Here is a 20,463-nt window from a genome sequence, read left to right as displayed (position 1 = left end):
ATGCTCTGTGGAAGGTATTAAGAATATATGGTGTGGGAGGCAAGTTGTTAGAAGCAGTGAAAAGTTTTTATTGAGGCTGTAAGGCATGTGTACGTGTAGGAAGAGAGGAAAGTGATTGGTTCTCAGTGAATGTAGGTTTGCGGCAGGGGTGTGTGATGTCTCCATGGTTGTTTAATTTGTTTATGGATGGGGTTGTTAGGGAGGTGAATGCAAGAGTTTTGGAAAGAGGGGCAAGTATGAAGTCTGTTGGGGATGAGAGAGCTTGGGAAGTGAGTCAGTTGTTGTTCGCTGATGATACAGCGCTGGTGGCTGATTCATGTGAGAAACTGCAGAAGCTGGTGACTGAGTTTGGTAAAGTGTGTGAAAGAAGAAAGTTAAGAGTAAATGTGAATAAGAGCAAGGTTATTAGGTACAGTAGGGTTGAGGGTCAAGTCAATTGGGAGGTGAGTTTGAATGGAGAAAAACTGGAGGAAGTGAAGTGTTTTAGATATCTGGGAGTGGATCTGGCAGCGGATGGAACCATGGAAGCGGAAGTGGATCATAGGGTGGGGGAGGGGGCGAAAATTCTGGGAGCCTTGAAGAATGTGTGGAAGTCGAGAACATTATCTCGGAAAGCAAAAATGGGTATGTTTGAAGGAATAGTGGTTCCAACAATGTTGTATGGTTGCAAGGCGTGGGCTATGGATAGAGTTGTGCGCAGGAGGATGGATGTGCTGAAAATGAGATGTTTGAGGACAATGTGTGGTGTGAGGTGGTTTGATCGAGTAAGTAACGTAAGGGTAAGAGAGATGTGTGGAAATAAAAAGAGCGTGGTTGAGAGAGCAGAAGAGGGTGTTTTGAAATGGTTTGGGCACATGGAGAGAATGAGTGAGGAAAGATTGACCAAGAGGATATATGTGTTGGAGGTGGAGGGAATGAGGAGAAGAGGGAGACCAAATTGGAGGTGGAAAGATGGAGTGAAAAAGATTTTGTGTGATCGGGGCCTGAACATGCAGGAGGGTGAAAGGAGGGCAAGGAATAGAGTGAATTGGAGTGATGTGGTATACCGGGGTTGACGTGCTGTTAGTGGATTGAATCAAGGCATGTGAAGCGTCTGGGGTAAACCATGGAAAGCTGTGTAGGTATGTATATTTGCGTGTGTGGACGTATGTATATACATGTGTATGGGGGTGGGTTGGGCCATTTCTTTCATCTGTTTCCTTGCGCTACCTCGCAAACGCGGGAGACAGCGACAAAGCAAAAAAAAAATAAGAAATATGATTAATGTGCATGATGCATACTTTGGGAGAAGATTTGTCATATCATATGGTAGTAATGAGTATGCTAGCCTTTATTGTGGAAAGTATAGTAGATATATAAATAAAAAATGAGAAATCTATGTGTGGAAAAGCTGAGGAATGGAAGAGTAAAACTAATCTTCCAGAGAAGTTAGCTGAAAAGCTGAAAGAATCTGAAACAAAACAGGGTGTAGTTGTGGTCTTGTGGAAGTAGTTTGAGATGATATTATGCGGAGCGGTGCAACAAGGTGGAATGAATATTTAAGGAAACTGATGGAGAAAAACAAAGTTTTAAAGAAGTTGAATTTGCCAATATGTAGTACTAATTGGACAGCAATGATTGTAAGATAAAAAGCCCTGAGCAGAAGGAGTTTCAAACAAGTTGAATTTGCCAATATGTAGTACTAATTGGACAGCAATGATTGTCAGATAAAAAGCCCTGAGCAGAAGGCTTAAAAGGAAAGCAAACAAGGATCTCAGAAGAAATTAAGCAGAATTCAAAACTGTAATAAGTCACTCAGGAGGGAGGTTGATAAAAGTAAAACTGAGGTAAGTACATGTGGTAAAAACATATTAGACAAATCTGGGAAAATGCCTGCAGCAAGGATGAAGTTTGTAACAGAAGAAAAGGATACTTTAAATTAAAGAAACAATTGGAGATGATAATGAGAGGAGCATGACTAGTGATACAGAAGAAGAGAGACAAAAAAGTACAGGTACACCACTGATTTTCTGGAAACTGATGGTTTGGCACCTCCTTTAGTCCGGACAAAATTACTTGAGGGAACTTGAAATTACCACGCCACCAGACTAGTTTACTGGGCTGCCACATATGGCATTGTGTGTGGGTTGTACTTTTACATTCTTTACACTGCATTTGTTGATGGTGATACTGCAATTGTGTGAGATTCTTAGCTTAATTTGTGTAAATTTAACCCTAGCTATGGCTTCTAAGACATATGAGAGAGTCAGCTGTTGTGTCAAACGTAAACACCAGTCCATACTAATCCAAGATAAAGCAGAACTGTTGAAAAAACGGACCATGGCATTTCGGTGCATAAGATGGATGACAGCTACAGTATTGGTTCATCAACTGTACATGATATAAAGAAGCAAAGGGAGAAAAATGTTGAAATTCTATGCAGAAAGCAATTCCAAGAAGCAAATGATGATTAGAAAAACTCGAAAGATGGTAAGAGTACTGAGCATGAACGAGTGATGATGCAATGGTTTCATCAGTGTTGGAGTAATGGAGTGGACTTGTCAGGTAGCATGATAATGGACCAGGATAGGTTGTTCCATAAAGAACTTAAATTACAACATGAGCATTATTATAGTGAAGGATGGATTCAAAGATTCACGAAGCATCATGGAATTTCCATGAATAAAGTGTGTGGAGAAAAGCGGTCTGCAAACCACGAAGGAGCCTCCAAGTATGTGGACGAATTTGTGAAACTTGTAGCTAACGAGCACCTCAGTCCTGAGTAGTGTATAATGTATTTCATTTATTTATCTAAATTACATTTTATATTTAATTCAAATTTCTAGCAGTCCATGGTATACTTTAGACACATGGGAGATGTATAATTAGTGGGTTAGAGGTGTGTTGATGAATTATTATTACAAGACCACATTTGGTCTGGCAAAATGGTTAATTCGGCAAGGCTTTGGAAACAAGAGTGCCGGAAAATCGGTGGTGTACCTGTATAATCAAGAGGGTGACATTGCTGAAAGAAGAAGTAAGGATGAAAATGAAATTCATCAAGAATAGAAACTAAGAATACATATGGAGTGGTGAGCATGACGCTGAAGAGTGGAGGTGAAACTGGAAATTAAGTACTGAAACATGAAAAAAAGGTAAGGTACCAGACAACTGGGCAAAAGCAGCATTTATTCCACAGTGAAAATGGAAGTAAAAGTGAGTGAAAGACTTATTCCTATAGGAAAATGACACATTAGTAAAGCTGTCAAAAGGAAGTAATGATAATGGATTTTCCTACATCATAGTTCTCACATGATGCTTTCAGTCCAGATCATTCTGGAAGGGAAAGGATCAACAAACTCTTGGCTTTAATGCCTACTGTGCTCATGTCATTATGCTAGCTCAGAGCTGTCTACATCATTCTGCTTCATATAATCCTCTGTAAGAGTTTTTGAATCCTTTCCACATCACATACATATATGATGATTCACAAAGTTTACATCTTCTATCATCATCATTTTTCATCACTACACTATATCAGCAGTCTTTACTTTTACCTACTTAACTTGTTCATCTAAGATCTAATACTTTCTGTATATTCATTGCTTTTAAGCAACTGCTGCTGAATATGTTAAGTGAAATGACCTGAAATTCATTTGTTTACTGACAACTGACAGTGGACTGAAGATACTTAAAACCTATCCCAAAAACACCTTAACTACAATCAAATCTTGGAATGCCATAACACAATGAAAAGAAACTTTTTTTGAAAATTAGTTCCTCCAAGACGCTTCTAAAGTATATAACATATAAGTAAACAGAAGAAAATGTTTCACAGATTATATACAAAGGATGATATAATTTTTCTAAAAAGCACTCTTTTCCACAAATATAGCTCCTCATTAGCTAAAGCATATTCTATAACTGAGGATCTTTGCACTTACCCATTATCAATGGCAATCTATATTGATCAACAGCATCTTGATCAAATGGCTTTTTGTGCATCTTCTGTCTTTTGTTCTCTGATTCATGTTCTGTATCATTACAACACCCCATCCTGAACATGAGGTCCAATTTTCTTCTCCTGGTGCTCACGCATTCACTGATAAAAGCAATGAGCTGTATTACAAATTAAAAAAAAAGTAAAGTCTGCAGTATAAGAGAATTCTATCTAAACAAAAGCAATATGAGAACCACAGAAACATAAACCAAACGCCTATCAAAAACAAAGGCAACAACAAGACTATAATACAGTCAACATAAGAGAGTGGTCTCTCTAATAAAAGGCCACTCAAAACTCACCAACAATGAACCAAGTTGCCCTAAAATACATAATCAAGTAGTACCTTGCCATGACCAGCAGACAATTATTTCCCCTAATAAAGTGGCAACTTCCCTTGACCTACAAATGCTTATTTCCCTTCATCAAGTGGTACCTTGCCTTGACCAACAAATGCTTATTTCCCTTCATCAAGTGGTACCTTGCCTTGACCAACAAATGCTTATTTCCCTTCATCAAGTGGTACCTTGCCTTGACCAACAAATGCTTATTTCCCTTCATCAAGTGGTACCTTGCCTTGACCAACAAATGCTTATTTCCCTTCATCAAGTGGTACCTTGCCTTGACCAACAAATGCTTATTTCCCTTCATCAAGTGGTACCTTGCCTTGACCAACAAATGCTTATTTCCCTTCATCAAGTGGTACCTTGCCTTGACCAACAAATGCTTATTTCCCTTCATCAAGTGGTACCTTGCCTTGACCAACAAATGCTTATTTCCCTTCATCAAGTGGTACCTTGCCTTGACCAACAAATGCTTATTTCCCTTCATCAAGTGGTACCTTGCCTTGACCAACAAACAGTTATTCCCCCTAATCATGTGGTACCTTGCCTTGACCAACAAATGCTTATTTCCCTTCATCAAGTGGTACCTTGCCTTGACCAACAAATGCTTATTTCCCTTCATCAAGTGGTACCTTGCCTTGACCAACAAACAGTTATTCCCCCTAATCATGTGGTACCTTGCCTTGACCAACAAATGCTTATTTCCCTTCATCAAGTGGTACCTTGCCTTGACCAACAAATGCTTATTTCCCTTCATCAAGTGGTACCTTGCCTTGACCAACAAATGCTTATTTCCCTTCATCAAGTGGTACCTTGCCTTGACCAACAAATGCTTATTTCCCTTCATCAAGTGGTACCTTGCCTTGACCAACAAATGCTTATTTCCCTTCATCAAGTGGTACCTTGCCTTGACCAACAAACAGTTATTCCCCCTAATCATGTGGTACCTTGCCTTGACCAACAAATGCTTATTTCCCTTCATCAAGTGGTACCTTGCCTTGACCAACAAATGCTTATTTCCCTTCATCAAGTGGTACCTTGCCTTGACCAACAAATGCTTATTTCCCTTCATCAAGTGGTACCTTGCCTTGACCAACAAATGCTTATTTCCCTTCATCAAGTGGTACCTTGCCTTGACCAACAAACAGTTATTCCCCCTAATCATGTGGTACCTTGCCTTGACCAACAAACAGTTATTCCCCCTAATCATGTGGTACCTTGCCTTGACCAACAAATGCTTATTTCCCTTCATCAAGTGGTACCTTGCCTTGACCAACAAACAGTTATTCCCCCTAATCATGTGGTACCTTGCCTTGACCAACAAACAGTTATTCCCCCTAATCATGTGGTACCTTGCCTTGACCAACAAATGCTTATTTCCCTTCATCAAGTGGTACCTTGCCTTGACCAACAAACAGTTATTCCCCCTAATCATGTGGTACCTTGCCTTGACCAACAAACAGTTATTCCCCCTAATCATGTGGTACCTTGCCTTGACCAACAAATGCTTATTTCCCTTCATCAAGTGGTACCTTGCCTTGACCAACAAATTGACCTACAAACAGTTATTCCCCCTAATCAAGTGGCACCTTGCCAAGGCTAACAAACAGTTATTCCTACCAATCAAGTGGCACCTTACCTTGACCAATAAACAGTTATTCCCCCTAATCATGTGGTACCTTGCCTTGACCAACAAATGCTTATTTCCCTTCATCAAGTGGTACCTTGCCTTGACCAACAAACAGTTATTCCCCCTGTCCCTACTGGAAGCCTGGAATGCTGCAAAAGGCAGACCAGCTGACTTTAATCTGACAAGCTTGAACAAGATGACAATCATGCTTATCATTGAGTAAAGGTACCTTTATACTTTAGAAAACATTTTCTTATTTGATGATAATGAGCAACTGTTACTAAGTATCCAACACGCAAGTAAAAGTATGGGGAAGCAGCTGATATTGTGCATTTTAACATCAGCCAGAGTCAATGGTTAATTACTGTGCATCATTAATATTCAAGTTAGATATATAAAAGGAAACCCTGAAATACACAAGCAATATGCAATTAAGGTATACAATTGGTGACAATGCTGCACTCACAGAATATAACTGTTGACAATGTTGCACTCTTAATATTTATACTGTATTATAAGTATTTATACTATGCAAATTGCCCTAAGATGACTGGATGAGATGTAGTTAAAGGTAGAACTTAGCAAGATGGACTTCATCCACAGATCTGTATCACAAGAATATATAAAGGAAGATATTTTGCTATCTAGAAAAGAAATTAATATCACTAAGCAGTACAATCAGTAACTCTGTTCAATTTACAACAGGAATGCCTTGGCTATCATTGAATTTCTATTACAGGTATGATCCAGTTTTAGCCAATCATCTTCTAAGCTATGGAAATAAAAGCTAGGGCACCCCATCATATCTCTTCAACACAATCTCCAATGAACTTTATGGTTCATAAGCAAGAAATTTCACAGTACAATCAGGAGAAGAGAGGGAAGCCAAACATTTTTTAATTAATTGTGGATTCAACACCAAATGTTGCTCAGTGATCAGTCAACATTAATAGTTTGATAATTCCTTGATGGAAACGTTTTCTCACATTTGTCCCAACTCAAAGTCACAATTCAACACAGAAGACTGATGTTCAGTGCATCTGGGGAATGAAAATTCCTGTATATGACTACAGGATAAAAAACTAAGATACTGCAAGCAATATGGCAGGGAAATACACACGTTTACACACTCAATAAAGGCTGTGTCACCATGTGCTGATTATGTCCAACGATCATCACATTCTTAAGTCTGGTGGGAAGACATGGAGTCAATTGGTGTAGCAGCTACAGATTACTTTGGCTTCCTGAAAACAATTCACAACCTTCTGACCACCATCCATTCACAGATGGAAAAGAATCTTCAATGGTCCTTCCTGCATGCTGGAAAGCCTTTCAGACACTCATTGGGCTGCAAGTACCAGTGCCACATATTTTGCAAGCAAACTGTTTGAAAATTCAATCTTTGCTATCAACAAAAAGTACTAATACAGAGGAAAGTAACAATACAAAAAATCAGACAAGGCAATGCTGAAAATGTGCAAATTTGAAACTTCTTTGGTAACAGAAATATGAGACACTATTATCAGTTGACTTCACGAGAACAATAAGCTGTTACAAGAGAAAGAATGTACACCTATGACCAGTACAAATGTGTATGACACTGTTTTCATGGTTAAGTGAAATTTGTTCTCAGTTCTGCAGTTATGAACATGAAGCTGAATTGTTAGCAGATGAGAAGGTGTATAGGGAAAATGGAAGGAAAACTTGGCCACAATCAGCATTAGCATGAGACAAATTTTGTACTAGCACCTTGGACACCATCTTTGATCATATGAGTGGACCTTTGAAAACCTGTATAATTACCTATCTCTACTGTGTGGAGAGGTTGTTCTACACTCATGAACTCCATCTCTTGAGCTACAATTGTAAAACTTATTAAACTTATGTATGATGTTTTCCATAAGGCTGTCCTCAGAGACTTGGGAGGTGACATTGTTCTTAACTGTTGCCAGGGTCCCACACTACGAGAACAGTATAGGAAAGAAACTGTCTGCTGGCAAATATTAAAAAGGCTTTCAAATAAATGAATAAGGAAATATATAGCATGCTATTCATATCCAATATATGACCAAAATGAGGGCATGCTTCACAAGTTTAGTCACCATGCCTAACAAAGCACAAAGAGGCAACTGAGAAGGTCCAGATGAGGGGAACAAGAAGGAACATGATTACTGAGTTACAGGGAAAGGTGACCTGATGACCTGTAAGTTTTTAAAGCAGAATGGCGACACATACATAGAACAGTTCCAGAAGATATGTAGAGATAGAGCAACCAGAGGATAAAATAAAATAATGCATGAAAATAAAAGAAAAAAGAAAGTAAAAAAAAGTACTTTTAGAGAATAAAAAAGGAAGATGATTTTAACAGAATGACTAAGGACATAATTAATCCAAAAAACATACATAAATTAAAAAAGTATGATAGTAAAGAATATTAAAGAGATGGGATCACAAGAGTGTAAAATTCCCTCCCTGTTCAGTACAAACAGTAAGTAAAATAAACAGATAATTACACACTGAAAACTCCATAGAAAAAATAAATCTTCAACAAAAATACATGGAAAGAAACTTGCAAGTAAAGTACCACGAATCTTAAAAGCAATTGGACATCATTCCTTTTCTTCAATTACTGATGCTGTACAGAACAGAAAGCATTAAAGTGAGGGGGACACAATACCTACATTTTCATTTCAAGTCAAAAAATACTACAACTGATGATACAGCGCTGGTGGCTGATTCATGTGAGAAACTGCAGAAGCTGGTGACTGAGTTTGGTAAAGTGTGTGAAAGAAGAAAGTTAAGAGTAAATGTGAATAAGAGCAAGGTTATTAGGTACAGTAGGGTTGAGGGTCAAGTCAATTGGGAGGTGAGTTTGAATGGAGAAAAACTGGAGGAAGTGAAGTGTTTTAGATATCTGGGAGTGGATCTGGCAGCGGATGGAACCATGGAAGCAGAAGTGGATCATAGGGTGGGGGAGAGGGCGAAAATTCTGGGAGCCTTGAAGAATGTGTGGAAGTCGAGAACATTATCTCGGAAAGCAAAAATGGGTATGTTTGAAGGAATAGTGGTTCCAACAATGTTGTATGGTTGCGAGGCGTGGGCTATGGATAGAGTTGTGCGCAGGAGGATGGATGTGCTGGAAATGAGATGTTTGAGGACAATGTGTGGTGTGAGGTGGTTTGATCGAGTAAGTAACGTAAGGGTAAGAGAGATGGGTGGAAATAAAAAGAGCATGGTTGAGAGAGCAGAAGAGGGTGTTTTGAAATGGTTTGGGCACATGGAGAGAATGAGTGAGGAAAGATTGACCAAGAGGATATATGTGTCGGAGGTGGAGGGAACGAGGAGAAGAGGGAGACCAAATTGGAGGTGGAAAGATGGAGTGAAAAAGATTTTGTGTGATCGGGGCCTGAACATGCAGGAGGGTGAAAGGAGGGCAAGGAATAGAGTGAATTGGAGCGATGTGGTATACCGGGGTTGACGTGCTGTCAGTGGGTTGAATCAAGGCATGTGAAGCGTCTGGGGTAAACCATGGAAAGCTGTGTAGGTATGTATATCTGCGTGTGTGGACGTATGTATATACATGTGTATGGGGGTGGGTTGGGCCATTTCTTTCGTCTGTTTCCTTGCGCTACCTCGCAAACGCGGGAGACAGCAAAAAAAAAAAAAAAAAAAAAAAAAAAAAAAAAAAAAAAAACTGCTGAAACACGAGTATCATACATTCATTATCAGACACGATACTTTACCGGTTCAAAATCTTACCTTTTAGGTTTTTCTGAAGCCACTGTGTCCAGAGGTGCAGAACAACTATCATGTAAGGATTTGCTTGAATCTGCGGGATTACAAGACGTAAATCTCTCAGCACCACTCTCTAAATATCTTGAATAAGTATGATCCTCACTGTAACATGAACTGGAATCTTTTTCAGTGCATCTAGAACCTTCTTGGGTTAGATGGGAACATGCATCAGATTTTTCCCAAGAATCTCTTGAATATGCATGATCCCTAGGTACAGTACAATTTTTCTTTGTTTTTTCTGTGGGTGATAAAGCTATGGATATTGGTATGTTAGTATTTCCCATTATATTTCTTGAATCACTTTTAATCACTGGCAAAGGTATATTGGCATTTTCATGCATATCTTTTATATTTTCTTGGGCCACATTGAAAGATTTGTTTTTGTCAGCATTCACCCCAGTGTTTACACGATCTCCTTGGGCTAGAGATTCAGAAAATCTAGCATTTTCATGTATGTTTCTGATACTGCTTTCAGCTACAGATACAGATACTCTTGGAAGTTTTCTTGTGATGCTTGAATTTTTTTGCAAGAGAGGTGAAGACATACCAGCATTTTCACGACTGTGCCTTTGCTCTTGGGTTGGAGATATGGCTATACCAATCTTTCCCTGTACAACTTTTGAATCCCCTTCAGTTTCATGAACCAAATGACTCATATCTTTCTTAGAGTTTATTGCATCTCTTTGTGTTGAAGATGCAGTCATACCAGAATTTTCTTGCATGTATTCTGAATATCTTTTAGTTACAGACACAGATTTGTCAACAGTATCCTGTGTATTCTGAGACCCTACTTTGGATCCGTGTACAGAGTTGATAGGATTTGTATGTAAGCTTTCTGAATCTCCTTGGTTTGCAGGTATTTGTAATTCATGATTTTTACTCACATTTCTTGAATCCATTACAGTCACATAAGCTGATGTGCCATAATGTTTCTCCGCATTTCTTGAGTCTGCAACAGTATCAGATGATAACAAACTAGTGCCTTTCAGGTTAATTGTTGAACCTTCAGGAGTTACAGGTACATACAGGTTAATTCCTTTCAGTATGTTTGAATCTGATAAAGTTGCATGTGCAGATATACCAGTTCTCTCTGGTATGTTTTTTGCATATTCTTGCATTACAGGTACAATTCTATCAATATTTTCCCATTTCTTACTAGAATCTGAATTTTTCAGCATGGCTTTTGTACCTGATCCAACTCCAGGAGCAGATATGCTCATGTTTTCCGATGTGTTTTTTCCATTACCAAATACATCAGTATTTTCCATTACGGAGCTTGGATATGTTACAACAACAGGTACAGACTTGCCAGTATTTCCTTGCAAATATCTTGAATCTGTTACTGATGGACATGTGGACATGCCAGTATTTTCTTGCATATCTCTTAAATCAGCTTTCTTTACAGTTGTGACATTTCTAGTAGCTTCCTGCCTGTTTTCTGAATTTGCACTAGACACAGATACCAGTGTGTCAATCCTTTTATTGATATTACTTGAATCTTTATTTGCTAAAAGAGAAGTAGCAGTAATTTCCTCTTTTTGTTCTACATTTGATTCATTTAGAGGTATGGAAAAACTGCCATCATTATTTTTCTCTATATTTTTCAAGTTTCCCAGAAAAGGTGGGTGCACAGAATTCAATATTCTTGCTTCTGATGTATTTGGAAATAACTTTAACGGACTTGGGTGCGAATGACCTGTAGGCACATTCTGAAAATTGTCTTTTTTGGATAATGAGGAGTCTCCTTGATTCATCAGAGTACCTACAGAACAACTTTCATATGTTTGGAGTGGCCTTGTATTCATCAGAGTACCTACAGAACCACTTTTACATAATTGTGGTGGCCTTGTATTCACCTGAGTACCTACAGAAAATTTTTCACATATTTGAGGTCTTGTACTCATCAGAGTACCTCCAGAACAACTTTCAAAAATTTTGGGTGGCCTTGCAATCATCAGAGCACCTACAAAACAACTTTTACATGTTTGGGGTGACCTTGTATTTGTCGGAGTACCTACAGAACAACTTTTACACATTTGGGGTGGCCTTGTATTCATCAGAGTCTGAGAACATATACTGCTGAAAGGCTTTCTTGAAGTTTTCAAGGCCTTGGCCTGATAAGGTTGCAATGGATGTGCATTATCTAATGTGCTTACATTGCACTGTGTATCTACTATAATTACTTTACTTGAATTAGTTGTCTGAGTGCCTTTAGCATTTGAACTTACATTTTGTGTTTTATTTAGAAGGTTGTTCGTATTCCCTGTCTTGCTATTCTGGTAATGAAAGGAGAATGGCGGTTGCTTACAACTTTCATTATGTACAGTGGTTGCACCTCCAGGAGATACACATATTTCGACTAAATCTATAATAGACTCTACATCAGGAACACCTTTGTAAGCAACTGAATCAATCTGCGGTTGATCCAAATTTGAATTCTTTATAGCTTCAATAGAAGAAAATTTTTTGTGTTGTTTTTCTTCAACTGCTTTAGTTGCAATGCCTTCACCTTTGCTTTTTTCAACAGCTGATATTTTTTCAGCTTCTAAAGTAATACAGTAAGGATGTTTTGCAGGCCCATAAGATTCCTTCATTGCATACTTGGACACAATTGAAGCCCAGGTTAAGAATGACTTGCTCTTTTCATCGTTACTACGGATTACTGCTGTCACAGGTGCAGTACTCTTGGTGTGAGCCCTTTTGAAATATCTGCTTTCTTCAACTTGTTCCAGACCTGAAAATATAAAAATTCAATTGGAAAATTAAGAACAAATATTTGAAAACTAAGTAATTTCATCACAACTCTTCTTTGAGTTCGGAAAGGCTGTTTTCTTTCACATCCAGTTTATCGTATATTTATGTCATACTCTGAGGGTGAAAAAGCACATGAAATGTGGGAGTTTTATACATTCACTATTTAGCATCCTAGCGAAGGAATGCAGTACCCTAATTAACTCTGAAACGATATGTTAGGCAGCAAGTTTGTTTAAAGACTTACAAAGTCATAAAACAACAAACTTAGATTCAGTGTTTTTTATGGTACATGGGCTGCCTTTTAATAAACAATCTCTTACAACGCAAGTGCTGAGAGGTCCACGGAACACCTCAGCATTTTTAAAAACTGAAAGTGACTGACCTTCGTGAGTGTGGAGCAACAGCTTGCACCTAATGCAAGCCCATTACTGACCAGGTGACTCCAGAAATATTCTTGGAGCTATTTCCTACTGTTCAGGTTAGTCTTTGTTACTATCTAAACACCTCCAGTCTCAAACGGATGACTACGGCCCAAACCACCATTGTTGTACCAATTCAAATTTGTAGTTCACACAGTAATTTGTGAATTCCTTGTGCCCCTATAAAAAATTCAGATTTAAAGGAATTCAGCTTCAAACAGATTGCCCTTGCCCTTACTTATTTCATTCAAATAGCATTTTACTTATCATAAAATGTTTTATGGTTCTTTTAAACAGATATAAAAACAAAATTAAATAATGATTTTTTTTTTTTTTTTTGCCGCTGTCTCCCGCGTTTGCGAGGTAGCGCAAGGAAACAGACGAAAGAAATGGCCCAACCCACCCCCATACACATGTATATACATACGTCCACACACGCAAATATACATACCTACACAGCTTTCCATGGTTTACCCCAGACGCTTCACATGCTCTGATTCAATCCACTGACAGCACGTCAACCCCGGTATACCACATCGCTCCAATTCACTCTATTCCTTGCCCTCCTTTCACCCTCCTGCATGTTCAGGCCCCGATCGCACAAAATCTTTTTCACTCCATCTTTCCACCTCCAATTTGGTCTCCCTCTTCTCCTCGTTCCCTCCACCTCCAACACATATATCCTCTTGGTCAATCTTTCCTCACTCATTCTCTCCATGTGCCCGAACCATTTCAAAACACCCTCTTCTGCTCTCTCAACCACGCTCTTTTTATTTCCACACATCTCTCTTACCCTTACGTTACTTACTCGATCAAACCACCTCACACCACACATTGTCCTCAAACATCTCATTTCCAGCACATCCATCCTCCTGCGCACAACTCTATCCATAGCCCATGCCTCGCAACCATACAACATTGTTGGAACCACTATTCCTTCAAACATACCCATTTTTGCTTTCCGAGATAATGTTCTCGACTTCCACACATTCTTCAAGGCTCCCAGAATTTTCGCCCCCTCCCCCACCCTATGATCCACTTCCGCTTCCATGGTTTCATCCGCTGCCAGATCCACTCCCAGATATCTAAAACACTTCACTTCCTCCAGTTTTTCTCCATTCAAACTCACCTCCCAATTGACTTGACCCTCAACCCTACTGTACCTAATAACCTTGCTCTTATTCACATTTACTCTTAACTTTCTTCTTTCACACACTTTACCAAACTCAGTCACCAGCTTCTGCAGTTTCTCACATGAATCAGCCACCAGCGCTGTATCATCAGCGAACAACAATTGACTCACTTCCCAAGCTCTCTCATCCCCAACAGACTTCATACTTGCCCCTCTTTCCAAAACTCTTGCATTCACCTCCCTAACAACCCCATCCATAAACAAATCAAACAACCATGGAGACATCACACAACCCTGCCGCAAACCTACATTCACTGAGAACCAATCACTTTCCTCTCTTCCTACACGTACACATGCCTTACATCCTCGATAAAAACTTTTCACTGCTTCTAACAACTTGCCTCCCACACCATATATTCTTAATACCTTCCACAGAGCATCTCTATCAACTCTATCATATGCCTTCTCCAGATCCATAAATGCTACATACAAATCCATTTGCTTTTCTAAGTATTTCTCACATACATTCTTCAAAGCAAACACCTGATCCACACATCCTCTACCACTTCTGAAACCACACTGCTCTTCCCCAATCTGTGCTCTGTACATGCCTTCACCCTCTCAATCAATACCCTACCATATAATTTACCAGGAATACTCAACAAACTTATACCTCTGTAATTTGAGCACTCACTCTTATCCCCTTTGCCTTTGTACAATGGCACTATGCACGCATTCCGCCAATCCTCAGGCACCTCACCATGAGTCATACATAACCTTACCAACCAGTCAACAATACAGTCACCCCCTTTTTTAATAAATTCCACAGCAATACCATCCAAACCTGCTGCCTTGCCGGCTTTCATCTTCCGCAAAGCTTTTACTACCTCTTCTCTGTTTACCAAATCATTTTCCCTAACCCTCTCACTTTGCACACCACCTCGACCAAAACACCCTATATCTGCCACTCTATCATCAAACACATTCAACAAACCTTCAAAATACTCACTCCAATTATGCAGTAATGCAATACTATGGTACACTATGGTATAAATGCAATATTAGAGGATATAAAAATTTTCAGTTCTCCCCTTCAAAATCGTGAGTATCTATTTACAGATATGCTCATCATTTCTTGAAAGAAGTTTTCCTCTAGGTTTTCAAAAATTCAACTGCTAACTCTTCCACCTATTCTCTTTCTTTCATACATGCTCCCCATTTTCCACATGAGCAAGGTAGTGTCAAGAACAGATGACAGATCCTTAGAGGGAAAAATCCTCATTTGGCTCCTTTCTCTTTTTTTCTTTTGGAAAGTAATTCAGTTAAATCTATAAAGATTAAACTGTTTTAACATGATTTTTCTTTTATTGATAGTATCTTAACTAAGGCAAGAACTAATGGGCCGGCAGCCACTAACCAGGGAGGTATATTACCAGTACTACACGCCTAGGTATCGGGAGGCTTAATGACATCTAAGAAGTGAGCCAGCACTTCAATGGAAGTTACACTCCTCTGACCCAGGTAGCTGGCATTCTGTCCACAAACATGCAATCTCTTAAAGTCACACATAATACTTGACAACACTTGACTCACAAAATTCAGTCTTTGTAATTCTGGAGCACTTTGTGCTCACCCTTCCTCTAAGCAAAATGGTAGGAACAACAGATAGAAGCAGTAAGTATGAACATAAAGAGGGAGCATTAGGTAGAATCATTAGGTAGAAGTAGTAGGCAGGAACAATAGGTGGGAGGATTATGTAAAGTAGTATAGCTGTTAGCGTTCCTGACTGTGACACATTCATGGACCGCCTAGGGCTGAGCTCATAGGTTCAGATCCTGGTTATGAAAGTTAGTCCACAGTCAACCCAGCTGTTCATCCACCCCTAAAGGTTAGTCAATAAAATGGGCACCTGGCTTGGGTTAGGGTATATGTACATACATACATAGCATTAATGGAATAGCCTTGGTTTGGGCCTCAGCTGCCCATGCCATCTCAGCTAAAAAAAAGAAAGAAAAAATGAAAGTAGTAGTAGTAGTCAGCAGTAACAATAGGTTGGAGTCTCTGAAAATACTGTGCTAAGGTTGCCCTCTGGCAGTGGCCTGTTAAGGGTGAAACACTAAAGGCCAAGAAGCAGCACTGGAGTTCACCATTTATGGAGACTTGCATGGCAACCCCATTGAAGGACTTCTACAAACAGATAATAACTATGTCATTTCAGGAAAATCCTAAATATCACAAACCTTGGTCTTCACAGCGCCGAAAGTTCCTAGATGTTTGAAGCATCTGGTGTATTAAAGATGTAATCTCAATACAGTTTGGCATTTCAACATAACTGCAAAGAATTTCTGTAATCTCCTCTAACGTCATCATTGAATTTTCATTAAGAACACTTTTCACACACTCCATCCGAACCTTTGCTCCAAGAGTATGTGATCCTTTTAAAGCCCACATCTTTCGTATGTCGAGTACTCCAAGCCAATGAACATAAGGATACATTTCTGGTGCATTACCTAAAAATAAATGAAAAAAAAGTAAATTTTCTGATCATCCTTTGTTATCCATCTTTACATACAATAGAAAAGTGCAAGGTTGAAAAAAAGCACCCTGCCACATATAATAAAAAGCAATAGTTACATGTAGGGGGAACCTGATCATAATTCTCTACTTTCTAAATCAGATGGATGATGCTGACAGTAACCAGTTTTTCAAGATTGAGATCAGAGGCCATGAAAAGAAACTGGGCAAGAAGCTTCTTAAAAAAGATGCAGAAATGAACTAATTTGCATGAGAATGGTGAACAGTTGGAAAAGACTAAAGCAAATAAAACAGTGAATGCTAGCAGTTTACAAATATTTAACCCAGAGATAGTAGGCCTCATATGGAGCTCTCTTAAGAAGGAGCAGTTATCCTCATACAAGGATCAGTTCTTGATATGGTTGCTTCTACAGTAACTTCATAATATACAGCCATTAATACTTGTAGTGGCATTCCATGCACTGCTTCCCAAAACTACAATCAAAACTTTTTCCACAAACTAGAAAGTATGTGTAGAGTTGTCAAGGATGCCTGTACGAGATGTATCACTCTTCCAAGACAATGTATGTATTTGATGTAGAAATCATCTTTGTGAAAATAATAATATCTGCTAAAGACATCACACAACTCAGTATGCCTGAAAATACCCAGAGAGTACCTTCTTTGTCTAGCAGTAGTGTATTAGTTAAAAGTCATGCAGCATTCATAAACAATGACTCTGCACATTGATTTGTATATCATTTTATGCTACTGGACTCCATCTGCATGAGATTACACTGGAAGTGAAATGTGAATGACTTTATGAATGATTCTTTTTTTTTATAATTCCTGCTTAGGAGTGTGGCTGGCTAGGCAGCTACTTTTTGAGAGGTGTTTTATGAATATTTTTGAATTCTTTGGGAGAGATGTTGATGCTTTGGATTAGAAGTAATTCAAATGTGGGGGCTGGGAAGGTGTATTGCATGTCACAACATGGATAATTCAACATTCACAGTAAAACACATAAAAAATGATGTAAAGGCAGGCAGAAAGATAGACTGAAAAATGCATGCACACACATTAACAATACTTTACGAATGATCACTTACTTTTTTGTTGCAATTCAAATATTGGATGCCAAACTTCATGAGACTGATCATAAAAAAATAGAGGACTCTTCATCAAAAGTTTTTCTAGACGAGATTTAGTGAATTTTTTCTTGGTATTTCTGGGTAAACCATTATGTAAGAAATCTGTGGTTAAACTATGATTGAATAAGTTTAAAAACATAATAGTATTAGCTAAGAATTCAGCTTGCACTATCTCTACAAAGTCTGTATATGAGAGAGACTTTGCCTTTTTGTAACTTGGAAAACAACATCTAAATGTGTCTAATGTTTTTTTTAACCACAGAACATGATCATCCACAAAAGAGTGAGATGCATCTAAAGCATATTGATCTCTAAGCTCCCAGAGTTGTAACTTCTCCTTTTTGGTCAATCTATGTATGTTTATTGTACTCAGCTTGCTCTTGTTCTGTTCTAATGGTTTTCCTAACTGCTTGATCACCTTTACTTTTGATTCCTTTTTTTCAAGAGAGAAGTTATCTATGCTTGGGTTATGTTTCTCATGAAGAAGCTGTTGTATAATTCTCTGGTATGTATCATGCCTATTACAGACTTCTTTCTTCTCCTCTGTACTCTGATAAAATCCTTCAAAATCAGCAAAATCAGTGACATCAGCCATAGTCTCTTGTTGGAATTGGGTGTGAAGTCTAACTTTAGATCATAAGGAATGTAGATCATAAGGATAAAGTACATTCATTTGTAAATGACTATTCACATTTTGTTAAATAACCCAAAGATGTGCCATGGTCACTTGCTAACACTCTTGAAGTGAAATGCATTGGAGCCATTACACTATATTACTGACTGATTAATGGACTAATAGTATCTCACAATACACTATTTCCTTCTATGATATAACAGCTAATTCATCTCAGGCACAGGCTGATTCTTTGATGCACAGCATCATTGTTTCATACCATCCTGCATTTGCCTCATAATTATGTGCATTTGTGGTCAACTATACTGAAGATCTCGTGCTGAAAATGCAGGTGAATATCTTAGAAATGCTTCACTCATTTCACATTAAGAATACTATTCAAAAGAGCTTCATTATGATAAGACAGACTCTTATACACTGCCACTGGCAACAGAATTATCACAATACAATAAGACAGACTATTTCATGTTTGCTACTGATAACAACAATTATCATTTGTGTTGCTCACTACATAGTATTCTGCTTTTTACACAGATATGTGTATGGTCACTTGAGGTTTTAAGATAATCCAGTCTATATCTTGGGATACAGTAGGTTTCCTCCATCAGCAGGCTCACTTATCTAAATCTATATCAGCTTTTAGGTACCTGAAAAGAAAGAAAAAAGAAATCAATTGTAAATTTTTTTTTCTACTCAAATTCTACCTAAATTACAGAGAACAATATTACACAGTGATACAAAAAAAGAGCCCAGTTTACCTGACCTGTTTTAAGAAATGTACTGATGCCAAAAGATGACTCACTTTACCTGACCATTTTTTTAGTATTTTACATATCATTTAAGCTTCATTTCAGTATTATGAAAATGAAACAAATATGGTGTATGTATAATTATCTTGCATCAAAATTAACTCATAAATGCCATAAATGATCCAAAAATTCCATCATGATCAAACCATCTCACACCACATATTGTCCTCAAACATTTCATTTCCAACACAGCCACCCTCCTCCGCACAACCCTATCTATAGCCCATGCCACGCAACCATATAACATTACTGGAACCACTATTCCTTCAAACATATCCAATTTTGCTCTCTGAGATAACGTTCTTGCCTTCCACACATTCTTCAATGCTCCTTGAACCTTCGCCCCCTTCCCAACCATTGTGACTCACTTCTGCTTCCAAGGTTCCATGTGCTGCTAAATCCACTCCCAGATATCTAAAACACTTCAACTCCTCCAGTTTTTCTCCAATCAAACTTACGTCCCAATCAACTTGTACCTCAACTCTGCTGAACCTAATAACCTTACTCTTATTCACATCTACTCACAGCTTTCTTCTTTCACACACTTTACCAAACTCAGTCACCAGCTTCTGCAATTTCTCATCCGAATCAGCCACCAGTGCTGTATCATAAGTGAACAATAACTGACTCACTTCCCAAGCCCTCTCCACAACAGACTGCATACTTGCCCCTCTTTCCAAAACTCTTCCATTCACCTCCCTAACCACCCCATCCATAAACAAATTAAATAACCATGAAAACATCATGCACCCCTGCCACAAACTGACATTCACTGGGAACCAATCACTTTCCTCTCTTCCTACTCATACACATGCCTTACATCCTTACTAAAACCTTTTCACTGCTCTTAGCAACTTACCTCCCACACCATATATTCTTAATATCTTCCATAAAGCATCTCTATCAACCCTATCATATGCCTTCTCCAGATCCATAAATGCTACATACAAATCCATCTGTTTTTCTAAGTATTTCTCACATACATTCTTCAAAGCAAACACCTGATCCACACATCCTCTACCACTTCTGAAACCACACTGCTCTTCCCCAATCTGATGCTCTGTACATGCCTTTACCCTCTAAATCAATACCTTCCCATATAATTTCCCAGGAGTACTGAACAAACTTATACCTTTGTAATATGAACTTTCACGTTTCTCCCCTTTGCCTTAGTACAATGGCACTATGCATGCATTCTGTCAATCCTCAGGCACTTCATCATGAACCACACATACACTGAATAACCTTACCAACCAATCAACAACACAATCACCCCCTTTTTTTATAAGTTCCACTGCAATA

General features: G+C 38.5%; 1 protein-coding gene across 2 annotated transcripts in view; it reads right to left on the bottom strand.

Annotated features, from left to right (window-relative positions):
• The window catches only part of LOC139762697 (uncharacterized), a 41,484-nt gene that overhangs the window by 12,420 nt on the left and 8,601 nt on the right, over positions 1-20,463 (bottom strand). For both annotated transcript variants that reach the window (XM_071687665.1, XM_071687666.1), the window contains exons 2-5: positions 17,677-18,999; positions 16,294-16,563; positions 9,713-12,482; positions 3,924-4,081 (exon numbers count right to left, since the gene is read on the bottom strand). In XM_071687665.1, coding sequence (XP_071543766.1) covers positions 3,924-4,081; positions 9,713-12,482; positions 16,294-16,563; positions 17,677-18,313 — 3,835 coding nt within the window. In that variant the 5' untranslated portion in view covers positions 18,314-18,999. The remainder of the gene's footprint in view (positions 1-3,923; positions 4,082-9,712; positions 12,483-16,293; positions 16,564-17,676; positions 19,000-20,463) is intronic.

The sequence above is a fragment of the Panulirus ornatus genome, chromosome 44 (genome assembly GCF_036320965.1).
Source record: "Panulirus ornatus isolate Po-2019 chromosome 44, ASM3632096v1, whole genome shotgun sequence".
Classification (NCBI taxonomy): Eukaryota; Metazoa; Arthropoda; class Malacostraca; order Decapoda; family Palinuridae; genus Panulirus; species Panulirus ornatus.
Note: the sequence above shows the minus strand (reverse complement) of the source record. Positions and strands in the feature narration are given on the sequence as shown.